Source organism: Hyla sarda, chromosome 3, assembly GCF_029499605.1.
Source record: "Hyla sarda isolate aHylSar1 chromosome 3, aHylSar1.hap1, whole genome shotgun sequence".
Taxonomy (NCBI): Eukaryota; Metazoa; Chordata; class Amphibia; order Anura; family Hylidae; genus Hyla; species Hyla sarda.
The window spans coordinates 51,553,585-51,569,597 of record NC_079191.1 but is presented as its reverse complement, the minus strand read 5'-3'; the positions used below and the strand labels follow the sequence as shown (position 1 = coordinate 51,569,597).

Genomic DNA, 16,013 nt, shown 5'->3' with positions numbered 1-16,013 from the left:
ATAGGACATAATTTCCCCCATATATGTGTATCCTGTGAGGTCACGCATATATAATGAATTATGCTAATTAGCATAGCCGGTATTTTTTTATTGTAAGAAAGGTGGCAACCCTACACATGGGTGTTCTGGTGACAAAACTCAAGTGTATGTTGTGACCATGGACTGTGATCGACGCTGGCAAACAAAGGACTAAAATATGGAATAAAACAGCATTACTACCTCGCTTTCGACATTTTCTTACAATATGCGGTACCTTTTACTATTCAAGTTACGTGGCAGCACATAGAAACGTAAGAGATTCCTCCAAGAAGTACAAATTCTTATATGAAGTGGAAGCAGTCTCTAGCATATCACAGTCTCTAGCTCATAGCTCCGTAACAGTTTTCCAGTTTATAAAAAGTTGATATTTATTTCAAAAATATTTTATATAGACAAACAGTGGGGAGTGGTGGGGGAATTAAAACGGCACAGAGGGGATCGGGGGGTGAGGGCATTTTAGCGGGAGGGGCGGGACACACGTTGCGGGAGCCGGAAGGAGTGAAAAACACACCTTGCGGGAGCGGGCAGGATTGGACGCACATTAGCAGGTGCAAGCGGGATTGTACAAACATGTTGCGGGAGCGGGTAACACACCTTGCGGGAGCGGGCAGGATTGGACCCACATTAGCAGGTGCAAGCGGGATTGTACAAACATGTTGCGGGAGCGGGTAACACCTTGCGGGAGCGGGCAGGATTGGACGCACATTAGCAGGTGAGGGCGGGATTGGACAAACATGTTGCAGGAGCGGGTAACACACCTTGCGGGAGCGGGTGATAATGGTCAAAAATGCAGAATTGTTTAGGACACAGTAATGAATGAAGACCCAGGACAAGAAACACATGGGGGGGGGGGGGGGGGGGGAGTGATTTTATGTATGTTTTTTTTTTTTTTGCGTCAAATGGAGTGTAGTTGCGCCAAACTTATCAATTATCGCACACAAGTTTGTAATTTTGGCACAAATGCAGCCCTATATAAAAGGCACAGACTCCTGCCCCAGAATTCCAGGCAAAATTTCTGGCTGTGTGGCAGCAGCTGAAAAGTGTTAATTCTGACCTTTAACCCCTTAAGGACCGAGCGTTTTTCTGTTTTTTCACTTTCATTTTTTCCTCCTTACCCTTTAAAAATCATAACCCTTTCAATTTTGCACCTAAAAATCCATATGATGGCTTATTTTTTGCGCCACCAATTCTACTTTGTAATGACATCAGTCATTTTACCCTACAATATACGACGAAACCAAAAAAAATTCATTGTGTGACAAAATTGAAGAAAAAAAACGACATTTTGTAAATTTGGGGGGCTTCCGTTTCTACGCAGTAAATTTTTCGGAAAAATGACACCTTATCTTTAGTCTGTAGGTCCATACGATTAAAATGATACCCTACTTATATAGGTTTGATTTTGTCGTACTTCTGAAAAAAATCCTAACTACATGCACGAAAATTAATATGTTTAAAATTGTCATACTCTGACCCATATAAAGTTTTTATTTTTCCATGTACGGGGCGGTATGAGGGCTCATTTTTTGCGCCGTCATCTGAAGTTTTTAGCGCTACCATTGTATTGATCGGACTTTTTGATCTCTTTTTATCAAATTTTTCATGATATAAAAAGTGACCAAAAATACGCTATTTTGGACTTTAGAATTTTTTTGCGCATACGCCATTGACCGTGTGGTTTAATTAACTATATATTTGTATAGTTCGGACAGTTACGTACGCGGCGATACCACATATGTTTATATTTATTTACAGTTTTTTTTTTTTTTTTTTTATGGGAAAAGGGGGGTGATTCAAACTTTTATTAGGGGAGGGGTTAAATGATCTTAACTTTTTTTGCAATGTTATAGCTCCCATAGGGGACTATAACATGCATTACATTGATATCTCACACTGATCAGTCCTATGCCATAGCATGGCATTGATCAGTGTTTCTGCTGCTTGAGTGCTCCTGCTGGGATCTCAGGCACGGAGCAGTCATTCGGTGATCGGACAACGAGGAGGCCGGTAGGGATCCTCCTCGCATCCTGCAAGCTGTTCGGGACGCCGTGATTTAGACGCATTGGTCCCGAACAGCACCGCAGAGCTAACCGGCAATGTTTAATCGCGGCGTCTAAAGGGTTAATGCCGGACATCAGCCCGATTGGCGATGTCAGGCATTAGTTGTGGATCCCGGTTGCTTACAGCAACCAGGACCCACCGGGTATGACGCGCGCTCACCTGCTGAGCGCGCGTTATACCTCGGGAGCCGCAGATGGACGTTAATGAACGTCCATTTGCGGAAAGTGGTTACATTTTGCCACATTCGCAAAGGTAAATCTTACACAGCTAGGTCCTTTTTGTATGTTTAAAAATGTATATAAAAATCAGTTATCTGACGTTCCTAAAGCATGTTAAAATAAAAAAAATAAAAATTGTCTTGGTGTAACTGCTACATTGTTATTTTTTGGAGGAAACAAAATATTTTAATGTAAACAAACATTTGTAACACACTTTGGTTGGTCAGTGTTTGAATGCTCTACCTTCTATTGTTTTAGATACTTTCTCTGTAGTTTTTTTCTTGGTCTAAGTTTGCGACTTAACGAGCAGGATTGCGCCAAAACAAAAAGTCACAATTGACGAATTTCATACCAAGGCATGATTTCAACTGAAATCACGACTTACACCATCAAATCAATGATATTGTTCTATCGTTCTGACTGTCGCAAAAAGTAACAAAAATTGCGACAAAACACAGTTAAATAACGGTGTAAAATCCTTCATACATACCCACCATTGATGTTTGGTGTTGATGAAGACATTTATGAATGGGAAGGAAGAGTTAATAAGAAATGACAGTACTGCCAACAGCGAGATGGATGGATGTGATCAGAATTCATGAACGCACATTATTCATACACATCTCATGAATTAGATTATAGGCCTCCCCTTGCAGAGATGTTTATTACTTGCCAGGTTACCTGATTTTTATGAAATGCTTCCATCTTCCTTAAAGGGGTAACTGACTTATTCCTCCCCATTAACTCTTCTATCTCTCAGCTTAATGGTCTGGGTCTATTTATTATCTTGCTACCATGAAGACAACTCCTGTCCACGTGACCTCTTAGGGTATTTGGACAACTAATAGGGAGTTCTCCCATTTATGACAACCAATATTATGTATATACACCTTGTATTATTAGATATAGTAAAGCATTAGAAATATCAGTAGGGTATATTCATTTAGGGCTCTACACTCTTAATGTACCCATACATTAAAATAGCTGTCAGATGATTAGTTTGTTTGGCCGACAACCATCGCTTCTATGCCTTCTTTAAGGCAGAGTGCTCATATTTTCGTAATGGAGGGAGGAGGGGTAAACTGCTTTCAGAGTCTTCTAATAATGGTTATTCTCTATAAGAACTAAAGGATAGGTGTTAGGATCCGGGCTGGTAGCGGAGGCTGGTGATGGATCCGCTGTGCCAGAGAGGTGATGACGTGGGCCGTACCAGGGGAACGGAATCTAAGGGATGACTGGTTTTCACCAGAGCCCGCCGCAATGCGGGATGGACTTGCTGCGGCAGGTAACCCCCAGATCGTTACACCCATTAGCGACTCAACCTCTCTGGCTGCTGAGATAAGGCAAGGTACAAGAGGATCAGGCAAAGGCGTAGTCAGACGTAGCAAATGGTCAGGGCAGGCAGCAACGGTTCACAGGCGGTAGTTAGTAGCAACGGGTCGGCAACAGGCAAGGAATACACAGGAACGCTTTCACAATGGCACAAAAGGCAACAAAGATCCGGCAGGAGGCTGTGGGAGGAGATGGTACTTATAGGCAGTGCACAGGTGCAGGCCTAATTAAGTCCAAACAGAACTGCCTCTCACAAACCTTAACCCTTAATAACCAGTTTGGGCCAGGCACCAATCACTGGTGCACTGGCCCTTTAAATCTAAGAGTCCCGGCGCACGCGTGCCCTAGAGAGCAGGGAAGCATACGCCGAGACTCAGGAGCGCTGCCTGGGGACACATGCTGTGAGCGCGCCGGAGCGCTCAGCGTAACAACAGGGCAGTTGGAATACAACATGTCCAATCTTTCTCTTCCCCAACATTAACTGTCGGGAGGCCCCCATACCCACCGGGTTCAGCTTACTTTTTCCTAATGTACAGGCGGACATTTACTCAAATGGTTACGACTTATTTAGACAGACAGGCAGACAGATACCCATGTTAAGCAATTTTGTAAATACATAGGGGGAGATTTATCAAAACCTGTCCAGAGGAAACGTTGCTGAGTTGCCCATAGCAACCAATCAGCTCGCTTCTTTCATTTTTCAGAGGCCTTTTCAAAAATGAAAGAAGCGATCTGATTGGTTGCTATGGGCAACTCAGCAACTTTTCCACTGGACAGGTTATGCTAACTCTCCCCCATTATGTTTTTTTAAGGTTAGGTTCACATCTGCTTTATATGACAAACATCATATGGAAATCTGTATTTAACACAGATTTAAGCTGGTGAACGTAATATGCTACGGAGGCCCTAAATGAAGATTCAGTTCAGCAGCGGAAACAGGGATGGCTAGTCCGCTGCATGACAGACACTGTACATAAGGTTTCCATATGGTGTCCATAATTTCGCTTGATTATAACACTTTTCTCGTGTGGTTCTTTAAAGGGGTACTCCGCTGCCCCAGCTTTCGGAACAGGGCCGTGCCATCACGACCACGCCCCCTCGTGACGTCACATTACATGCCACCCGCAATGCAAGTCTATGGGAGGGTGCATGGTGGCCGTCACGCCCCCTCCCATAGACTTCCATTGAGAGGGGCGTGGCGTGACATTCCAAGGGGGCATGGTCGTGATAGCACAGCCCCGCTGCCCGCTCCAAGCATTCTAAACGAATGCCGGATGCTGCACAGAGATCGGGAGATAGGGGATAAGATGTCTAGGGGTGGAGTACCCCTTTAAATGTATTCTGCAATAGAGGTCCTGGACCTCCATCACAAGTGTGAACCTAGCCCTACCTTGCTGATCTAGGTTTGCCGCTTGTCCTAAATCCCAGAGTTGCAATCATAAATCAGCGGGTTGAGACCAGTCATCAGACATCCCCCTAAAACCTGGATAAACTCCTGTAATGCATTCAGGTATATGCAGCATCGAATGCTGGGAAATCTACAGCTATCAATCCTGCAGGATCGTGAATTCAGCTCTGTGCGAGTTAATCACTACAATGTATTTACGGAGCTAAGTCACTATTTTGTGTAGATTTGTTCTATATGTAAACTTGTGTACGTATAATTAAAAGAAACAAACAACTGATACACTGTGTTATGTTTTATTGAAAGCCGAGGTACGTGCTCTCAAATCACCCAAGTGCAAGTAAAAAGTGCAAGTGTTCACACAAATAACCGTGCATGAGGATGTGGTCTATCACAAGCCTTTCTCCGAAAGGAGAGAGGCCCCCCAACAAAGCAAACCCTTCGCCTCCGGGCCAAAAGGCACCAGCAAGGTTCCAGGTACAGTGTCCCCTTTTGCCGAAGCTACTCAGAGACCGAAAGTGTTTCCAGCGGACAACTAGGCGTTAACCAGGCTTGTCACCAAGGAACCAGTACAACCGGTTTGGCATCCTGCCGAAACAGGGTTGCCATGGGGTATAGCAGGGAGGTGAGGAACCTAATGGCCACACACACCTCCCCTAGACCGGCAGGAGGGACACCCAGAAGGGCTACCGCACCCTACCAAATCCTCGTGGACAAAACAAACACAAAAAGTGGACACAGTGACAAAAATAATAAATAAATAAGTGAATGTGCGCAGTGTAATACTGCCCAGACATCCGACCGGATCTATAAAAATTCCCCGATCCTAGCCGGAAGGCCGGCATACTAAGGGTTAGTGCCCAGAAGAGTGAGAGAAAAAGTGTGTGCTATGTGCTTTCATTCAAGTGGGGTTGCAAATCAAAAGTGAATTCCGGCACCCTGGGGTCATCACTCCTAGGGCACTTGTGCACCACGACCTTCACTCTACACAGACCTTAAAGGGGAACTCCGGTGAAAAACTTTTTTTTTTTTTAATCAACTGGTGCCAGAAAGTTAAACAGATTTGTAAATTACTTCTATTAAAAAATCTTAAAGGGGTACTCCGCCCCTAGACATCTTATCCCCTATCTAAAGGATAGGGGATAAGATGTCAGATCGCCGTGGTCCCGCTGCTGGGGATCCCCGCTGCGGCACCGCGCTATCATTACAGCACAGAGCGAGTTCACTCTGTGCATAATGACGGGCGATACAGGGGACGGAGCAGCGTGACGTCATGGCTCTGCCCCTCGTGATATCACGGCCCGTCCCCTTAATGCAAGTCTATGGCAGGGGGTGTGACGACCGCCACGCCCCCTCCCATAGACTTGTATTGAAAGGGGCGGAGCCTTGACGTAACGATGCTCCGGCCCCTGTATTGCCCGTCATTACGTGCAGAGAGAACTCGCTCTGTGCTGTAATGATAGCGCAGTGCCACAGCGGGGATCCCAGGGCTCCCCAGCAGCGGGACCGCAGCGATCTGACATCTTATCCCCTATCCTTTGGATAGGGGATAAAATGTCTAGGGGCGGAGCACCCCTTTAATCCTTCCTGTACTTATCAGCTGCTGAATACTACAGTGGAAATTCTTTTCCGTTTGAAACACAGAGCTGTCTGCTGACATCATGAGCACAGTGCTCTCTGCTGACATCTCTGTCCATTTTAGGAACTGCCAGAGTAAAAGGAAATCCCCATAGCAAACATATGCTGTTCTGGACAGTTCCTAAAATGGACAGAGATGTCAGCAGAGAGCACTGTGCTCATGATGTCAGCAGACAGCTCTGTGTTTCAAAAAGAAAATAATTTCCGCTGTAGTATTCAACAGCTAATAAGTACAGGAAGGATTAAGATTTTTTAATAGAAGTAATTTACAAATCTGTTTAACTTTCTGGCACCAGTTGATTTAAAAAAAAAAAAAAAAAAAAGGTTTTCACTGGAGTACCCCTTTAAGGCCAGATCCAGCAGGAACAGGTCTCATCAGAGATGACTGCTGCCCTCCACAGCCATCCCTGGTACACCTGTCTACTGTGTGGTTCCCCATCCTGCCTTTGTGTTATGCTTTAGGGGGGGGAGCGTATGAGGCAGAAATTCATAGAAAACAGGGGAGACCTTCACTGCACCTTCACGTGCTGTGTTACGCATATTATTGCTTTTCCCAGATTGTTCTTTTAACATTCATTTGCTGGCTGCATTGTTGCTATTTTACATTCAAATGTATTTTAATACGCTAAACCTCCTGCAATATTTTAAATAATTCAGATTATAATTTGTGATCACAAATAAACTCAGGGAGAGAGGAACAGCTCAGTAGGATACATCCCGCAGTGGTAAACAGCTTCTGAATAAATACCGAACTTGAACAACAAAAAAAAAACGTGGTTTCAAATGACAGGAAATGCTCAACCCCAAATGCAGTCATTCATTTATGCTGGGGGAGCCGATCCTGCCCTTGTGGTCCATTGCTAAGGGCAATCCCCAGCATAAAATGCATACAATGGGGGATTCCTGCTGCAGACTACAAGTGCCACAATCCTACACTCAATGAAAAGAGTAGATGTGTAACATATAGAATAATACATACATTTACGTGCACTACTGTGGTAGATGTAGACAGTAACATATGGCTATCCCTCAAAATGATGTTAAAATTGAGACATTAGCCAGTATATTCTTATATGAAGGACATACCTGAGCCCGCACACCAAAGCCAAGGTTTCTCAAGTGGCAAAGGACCTAACACTAAACCTACCAGTGCCGTATGGGCAATACCAGGGGCCAGTGGGCAATTACACCGGCATTAGATCTGACTCACAGCCAGCTCCCAGTTACCTCCAGTATGGCTAAGCTCACATACAATGGGAGGAGGGAGGAAGGCTATGAGCCCCACCCAAGTAGGCCGACTTGAGAAACCTTGGCGTTGGTGTGCAAGCTCAGGTATGTCCTTCATATAAGGATATACTGTCTAATGTCTCAATTTAAACATCATTTTGAGGGTTAGTCATATGTTACTGTCTACATCTACCACAGTTAGAGATGAGCGAACTTAAATTTGACAGTAAATTTGATTCGTCACGAACTTCTCGGCTCGGCAGTTGATGACTTATCCTGCATAAGTTTCAGGTGCTCTGGTGGGCTGGAAAAGGTGGATACAGTCCTAGGAGACTCTTTCCTAGGATGGTATCCACCTTTTCCAGCCCCCCGGAGCACCTGAAAGCTGAACTAATTTATGCAGGATAAGTCATCAACTGCCGAGCCGAGAAGTTCATGACAAATCAAATTTACTGTAAGTTCGCTCATCTCTAACCACAGTAGTGCACGTATATTTACGTATTATTCTATATGTTACACATCCATACTTTTCATCGGGTGTTGGATGCCATTGTGGCACTTGTAATCTGCTGCAGGCATCCTCCATTGTATGTATTTTATGCTGGGGATCTCCCTTAGCAACAGACCACAAGGGCATCTGCTCCCCCAGCATAAATGCACAACTGCATTTGGGGTTGAGCATTTCTTGCCATTTGAAACCACATTTTTTTTTCTTGTTGTTCAAATCTTGTACCTGGAGGTGTATAAACTCCAAATCTAATGCACCTTAATCACTATTGTAGGCAGCATTTTGGTGCACCTGTGAGGCCGGTAAAATATCAGCCTACTTGGGTGGGGCTCATAGCCTTCCTCCTCCTCCCATTGTATGTGAGCTTAACCACACTGGAGGTAACTGGGAGCAGGCTGTGAGTCAGACCTAATGCCGCTGTAATTGCCCACTGGCCCCTGGTATTGCCCATATGGCACAGGTAGGTTTAGTGTTAGGTCTCGTGCCACTTGAGAAACCTTGGCTTTGGTGCGCGAGCTCAGGTATGTCCTTCATATAAGGATATACTGGCTAATGACTCTATTTTAACATCATTTTGAGGGTTAATCATATGTTACTGTCTATATCTACCACAGTAGTGCACCTAAATTTATGTATTATTAAATACCAAACTTGTTTGAATAGCCATAGCCTGAAGATTAGATAATCAACCAGTGTGCTGCGGGGAAATGGAGCGCTCGCAAACAAATAATTCTATTTCTAACCACCTTGAAAGAATAGCGCTCAGCCATAATGGGTAATTACATGATTCATGTCTTATTATTCCCCGGATAAACAAAACAAGTTCTAATGGAAAATGTTGCTGCGCGACCGATCTGCTCTTATGAAAAAGCGCCTGACAATAGGAAACTTCAATTATGTTTGTATTTGAATAATAAGTTGCCCATGGCAACCAAATAGAGAATTCAGCAAAATACAGTTCTTTCTGGCGATAATATTTAGTTTCGAGCCTCATAAACCCAACAACCTAGCCCTAAAGAAAAACATACCGTAAATAAGAGAGGCCCTTTCCCATCAGGCGAATGTAATCACTGATGGAACGTAGAGAAAACTATAGATTGTAAAAATGGGGGAGAGATTCCATTGTCAAATCATATATCATATAGAAGGGTGTTGTGTGGTGGTGCAGCTCAGTCCTATTCACTTTTATAGTGCAAAATAAGACACAACCCAAGATCTGCAATGACGCTAGTTCTGGAAGATAGAAACTAATTGCGCTGATTTACTAAGGGTGGAGTGTAGTTTTTTTCCACAGTATTTTCTAATATTTCCCTACATTTTGCACTTTTCCCTACATTTTGCTTTTTTTACACATGCTCTGATCTGTCTGGTTTTCCTCAGCTCAAATCCACCACATTTTCTGTGGAAACCTTAGTAAGTATGTTGGATTTTCGTGAAAATGTCAGTGACACGCCCCTTTTGCAGAGTCACGCCCCTTTTTCAGGTTTCTCAGTTAAATGGAGAGTTGGTCGAGTTTTCTTCAATTCTGCCGCAAATTCTGGCGCAGACAGCATTTCTGACGCACAACCCGACCAAACATGTCGGGTTTACAATAGCAAATCAGGGCCTATGTTTTCAAGTCTTGGACAGCCCCTTTATGAGAATTGTCTCAAAGAAATATCGCAAGCCATATATAATAGTAGTAAATGCTCCAGCAACTTCCACATATGGTTCTTCCTTTTTGCAAACGCATCTGTGAAGACAAGACAATGGGGGAGATTTATCAAAACCTGTGCAAAGAAAAAGTTGCCCATAGCAACCAATCAGATCGCTTCTTTCATTTTACAGAGGCCTTGTTAAAAATGATAGAAGCAATCTGGTTGCTATTGGCAACTGGACAATTTTTCCTCTGCACAGTTTTTGATAAATCTCCCCCAGTGTTTTGACCCATGAGAGACAGTGCAGGTCTTTATCAAGCTGTAATAAGGATTTGGATTGCCTGTTTGGGTTGAAACGTTGCCATATATTTAGAGATGTGGTTGCAATAAAAAGGAAGAATCACATGTGGAAATGTTGAGCATTCTGTACTATTACACTAAACTTTTTGGGGTTTGGGTTCCCAGTTAACTGCGCCATTCAGTAAACAGGTGGTGCTGTCTCACCTTCCTTCTTTGTACAGGAGGCATGGCTGACATGCCCCCTCCATATATATCTATGAGACCGGCGGAAATGCAGCGTCCGTGCATCCCCACCTCTCCCACAGAGCTGTATAAAGGGGGCATGTTGTCGAACTCAGTGAGGTCGACGACACGCACATTAGCCGTGGCAATGTCGGGTCCCCATACTGGAGATTACGGGGGGGTCCCAACAGTTGGAACCCTCGCAATCAGACACTTATCCCCTATCCTGAGAGAAAGGACTCCCTATATTCATGATCAGTGAGGGTCCCTGCAGTCAGACCTTAACCGGCAATACAATTTTCACATGTCCTCCAGACAGGTGATGGGTTTGACTTATGGGAAACCCCTTTAAGCCCCATGTCCTTGTTCCAGTTTCTTCCTCTTATCCAGATCTGCCAAACAACGGCAAAACAGTGTGTACTAAAGCATTCTAAACTGCATAGAAATTGCTTTAGTCTAAGGACTGTACAAAGGCAATATGGAATAAAGCATATTTTTTATATAGTGGGAAGTAATAAACATGGTAAAGGATGTTGTTGTTCAAAACTCATGCATGTATGATTGTGTGTGTGTGTGTGGTAGGGATGTAAGAAAAAATCGATTCTCGCGATAATCGCGATTTTTCATTTGCCGATACAGAATCGATTCAAAATATTTTTGAATCGATTCTTTTAGGGATGTGGAATTTTTATCTGCGGACGCCCGGAACAGCATGTCATGTCCCGGGCATCAGGAGATAAAAGTTCCACATTTGTGGAGCCGGGCAGGCCGGATCTGACACGGCTATGGAGCGGGCTCCGACTCGTGCCCGCTCCGTACTATGCGACCCCCGGCTGATTTCAGTAGCCGGGGGCCGCCGCTAATAGCCAGCATGCGGCAATCGCCGCGGCTGGCTATTAAAGGAGTATCCGGTGCTCACTTTTCTCATTTTATCCTATCCAGGCTGCAAAATAAAACGCACTTTATCTTACCTGCCAACGAGCCCCCGGAGCTCCGGTACAGGTGTTCGGTCCCCGGGCTGTATTCTTCTTACTTCCTGTTAGTCCGGCACGTCACATGGAGCTTCAGCCTATCACTGGCCGCAGCGATGTCCCGCCTCCGCTGGTGATAGGCTGAAGCTCCATGTGACGTGCCGGACTAACAGGAAGTAAGAAGAATACAGCCCGGGGACCGAACACCTGTACCGGAGCTCCGCGGGCTCGTTGGCAGGTAAGATAAAGTGCGTTTTATTTTATTTTGCAGCCCGGACGGGAAACATGAGAAAAGTGCGCACCGGAGTACTAGATCGCCGCTGTCAAAGCTGACAGCGGCGTCTATTGGGATCTATGAATGCTCCCAGGTGGGCGATATATCGCGATATATCGCGATGTATCGTCACCTAGACGGTATCGCGATATATCGGGATATATCGAATCGCCACACTGGTATCGCGATTCGAATCGAATCGCCAAATTCTTGGCGATTCACACCCCTAGTGTGTGTGTGGGGGGGGGGGGCTGCAGACTGCACACACTTCATTCATTTTTATGGGAGTGCCAGAGATGTCAGAGTAAAGCACTCAAGTTTTTTTGGCTTTCCCATAGAGAAAGAATGGAGCGCATGCGGTATGCATCACACGCTCTTCTCAGAGAGTCTGGGTCCCTTCCAGGAGATCGCAGGGGGTCCCAGCAGTCGGACCCCCATGATCGCGCACTTATTCCCTATGATGTGGATAGGGAATAAGTTGTTTTTCACCGGACCACACCTTTAAGTTTGCAAACCAGAGACAACAAGCAGTCTAGCAGTAGTGATAGTTATGATAAATTGCCAAGGAATAGTAGAAAATTATAGGCATACCACTCTATTAACCCTCTTGTAGATAAATGCTTAGATGCATCTCCTAAAGGGGTATTCTGGCGTTTGAAAACTTGCACAACATGGGGGATAAGCATCTGATTGCAGGTTGTCAGACCACTGGGACGTCCTGCGGTCTCCAGAATGGTAACCAAATCTTTGCATGCATGGAGCGGGGTTGACATGTCCCCTCCATGCATTCTGTGTGGGAGTGCTGGAGATGCACATGCGATGTACTCATCTGTCTTTCGCGCTCCCGTTGGGAATGTATGGAGGGGGCGTGTTGACCCTGCTCAGTGCACAGGGAGCTTTAAGCGCCATTCTGGAGATCACAGGGGAGGTCCCAGGGGTCAGACCCCCAAGAGACACCCAGTGGATAGGAGATAAGTTTAAAAACGCTAGAGTACACCTTTAAGTGCATGGTTATGTGGTGGCCCAGTACGGGAGGTGTTACCCCGTGCTCCTGCTGTCCTGTCAGGCAGTCTCCTTCAGTGACCCCAAGGCCTCCTGCTCTTGTTTCCCCATTGTAAATATATTTTACCCTGTAAAGTGTTATAAAATGTAATGTTGCTTTAATAGTTATACCATGTGATATGTCATGTGATTGTTACCCAGGAGGTACCAGTGACCAGGTGATCCCAAGAGTGACCTATGGGCTCCCTGCTAGTCTCCCCCATATAATCCCTGGGTGGAGCTTCTCTCTCTTCTCTCTCTCTTCCTGCTGAGGTCCAGTGCAGTCTTGTCTAGTGTGTGTGTCCAGAGTGTTGGAGACCTCAAAGTCCAGTCCTGCAGCCACCATCAATTCAAGTAAGATAAAGTCACAGCTTTGAGTCAAGTCAAGTCGGTCCCTGTCATCTGTCAAGTCAGCGTGGTCTGCATTCAATTGTCCAGTCCTACTACAAGTCCCAGCAAGCCCTTAAGGTCTCTGCATCACTGGTCACCTCCTTGGGCCCTGGCTGAACTGTATAGACTTTACCATCTGTCTACCCTCAGTAAAGCTACCATTGGTCGTAACTTGGCGTCAGAGTCTTTATTGCCCCTGTGCCTAGCCCAGGATCCAGCGGTATACCTTTGGGTGGTTATAGGCTAAACCACACCCTGGCGTCACAAATACAAGGGGTTAATGCCATCTTCCCCTAGGCTAACAACATCTGCCCTGAACCACACACCCCGCCACCACAGTTAAAACTGCTGACTTGCAGCATGAGGATATCCAGAAGAAACAAAACGGATTCCAGCACCTCAGCATGCTGACAACAAAGGTCGTAGGGACCGATTATGCGTGAGTGTATACAAATAATTTTTTGAGTGCATAGTCCATGTGTTCTTGAGGGTCAGAAATATTTTGGTCAACAAGGTAGAATACATAATGTTTTGTTAAAAATAGCTATGGTTGTAAGGTAACAACATATGGGTTGGAATTGCTGCTGATAACTTCCAAAGCAAATCTGCCAAAAAATCGTAAGGAAATCCACACTTAAAGTGTTACTGTCATTAGAAATTACTTTTTCAATTTAATACTTTCTAAAAAAAAAAAACAGCATTTTCCCATATACTCCATTCAATAATTTGATTAAAAATGTCCACTAGGGGAGTTGTAGTTTTGCAACAGCTGGAGGCGCACTGGTTGGGGAAACACTGCTGTCTTTAATTTTGCAAACAAATCCTGAAAATCCGGCCTGTTTGGTCCATCAACAAAGGGACCATTTTCTCTGCGGGGAGGAGGGAGGGAGGTGCGCTTATCTCTCTGCTGTGCCTCAGTGCAGTGTATAATCCAGATTTCACCAGCGTGAGCTGAACCCCTGTGAGATCCAGACAGAAAAGCATGTCCATACACACAAACAAGCAATGCAAGGTGCTCTATTATTATGTATTTGCAAAATGATTTCTCTTTGGTCAGTGTATGAACTTATTTTTTGTGTATGTGCACCATATAGGTTCCACATGGCTGCTTTGGGTTTATAAAAAAGCATGCACTTTGGGCACAAAGCTGTGCAGATGTAAAAATGTTTATTATTTGGCAAAAAATGCATTTTTCTCTTGTGTACTTGCACCATATAGTTTAGCATGGCTGCATTAAAGCTTTGCAAATGTAAAAAATATTTGCGCAGACCTCATGATGGGGGAGAAAAGGAGCTTATGCGCCTGGACAAATGCCCCCAGCCTCCTAGAGAAATGCAAAAAGACTCAGCACAGTAATACATAAATGAAATGGTATTTTACTTATGAAAACATGCATATTATTATGCATACAGATTTTAGGGCACATTACTACGCTGACAAGCATTATTTTTAATTTTTTTTTACTAATGACAATAACGCTTTAATCGTGCAGATTTTGTTGAGAATTTTCCTGGTGAAAAAAAAAAAAAAACTAAAGTGGTTGGGAATTTTGAAGTTGCGGATTTAGCTGCGGAACAGTTTTCAGCAATAGTAATGGATATGCTGTGGAGCAGTGTTTCCCAACCAGTGTGCCTCCAGCTGTTGCAAAACTACAACTTCCAGCATGCCCGGACAGCCGAAGGCTGTTCGGGCATGCTGGGAGTTGTAGTTTTGCAACAGCTGGAGGCGCACTGGTTGGGGAAACACTGCTGTAGAGTCACACACAGATTGTGGGGGGTCCACAGTGGCGATAGGGGATAAGATGCCTTATGGTCCGAGTACCCCTTTAAATGTTCATCCACTTGACTGGTACTGGTTTCCGTTGGATTTTTGTAGCCCAAAGCCACATAAAAAAATAAAAATAAATAGCGGCAATTCCAATCCATATAAACTTACCCTTACAGCCAGCAGGACATCACAAAGCTATTAAACAAACATAATAGAGTCAACGTTCTGAGCGGAGCTGTGCCTACCTTAGGCAATGGCTTCTGGAAAGCCTGCATGGCCAGGAGAAGGGGGGCAGCTGTTGGCCAATTGTAATATCTGAAAAGAAAATCTCAAGTCATCAACTGCAATAAAGAGAACAATGACCAGAAAAATCGGAATTTGCAGTGAATTAGGAGGCGATTGTTACATGTGCATTAGTTAAAGGGGTACTCCGGTGAAAACTTTTTTTTTTTTTTTTTTTTTTTTAATCAACTGGTGCCAGAAAGATAAATATATTTGTAAATTACTTCTATTAAAAAATCTTAATTTTTTTTAACTTTTACTTTTACATTTTTTTACATTTTTTTTTTACACTTGAATAGTCCCCATAGGGGACTATTCATAGCAATACCACGATTGCTAATACTGATCTGTTCTATGTATAGGATATAGAACAGATCAGTGTTATCGGCGATCTTCTGCTCTGGTCTGCTCGATCTCAGACCAGAGCAGAAGACGCCGGGAGCCGGACGGAGGAAGGTGAGGGGACCTTTGTGCGGCGTTCTGAATGATCGGATCCCCGCAGCAGCGCTGTGGGCGATCAGATCATTCATTGATATCGCGTACTGCCGCAGATGCCGGGATCTGTATTGATCCAGGCATCTAAGAGGTTAATGGCGGACGCCCGCGAGATCGCGGGCGTCGGCCATTGCCAGTGGGTCCCTGGCTGCGATCAGCAGGCGGGATCAGCCGCGCATGACCCGGGCATCGCTCCGATGCCCGCG

The 16,013-nt window shown here is 44.7% G+C and overlaps 1 protein-coding gene across 5 annotated transcripts in view; it reads right to left on the bottom strand.

The window, feature by feature from the left end:
* Positions 1-16,013, bottom strand: part of LPIN1 (lipin 1) — a 136,600-nt gene that overhangs the window by 26,352 nt on the left and 94,235 nt on the right. For all 5 annotated transcript variants that reach the window (XM_056564214.1, XM_056564215.1, XM_056564216.1 and 2 more), the window contains exon 11: positions 15,276-15,345. In XM_056564214.1, coding sequence (XP_056420189.1) covers positions 15,276-15,345 — 70 coding nt within the window. The remainder of the gene's footprint in view (positions 1-15,275; positions 15,346-16,013) is intronic.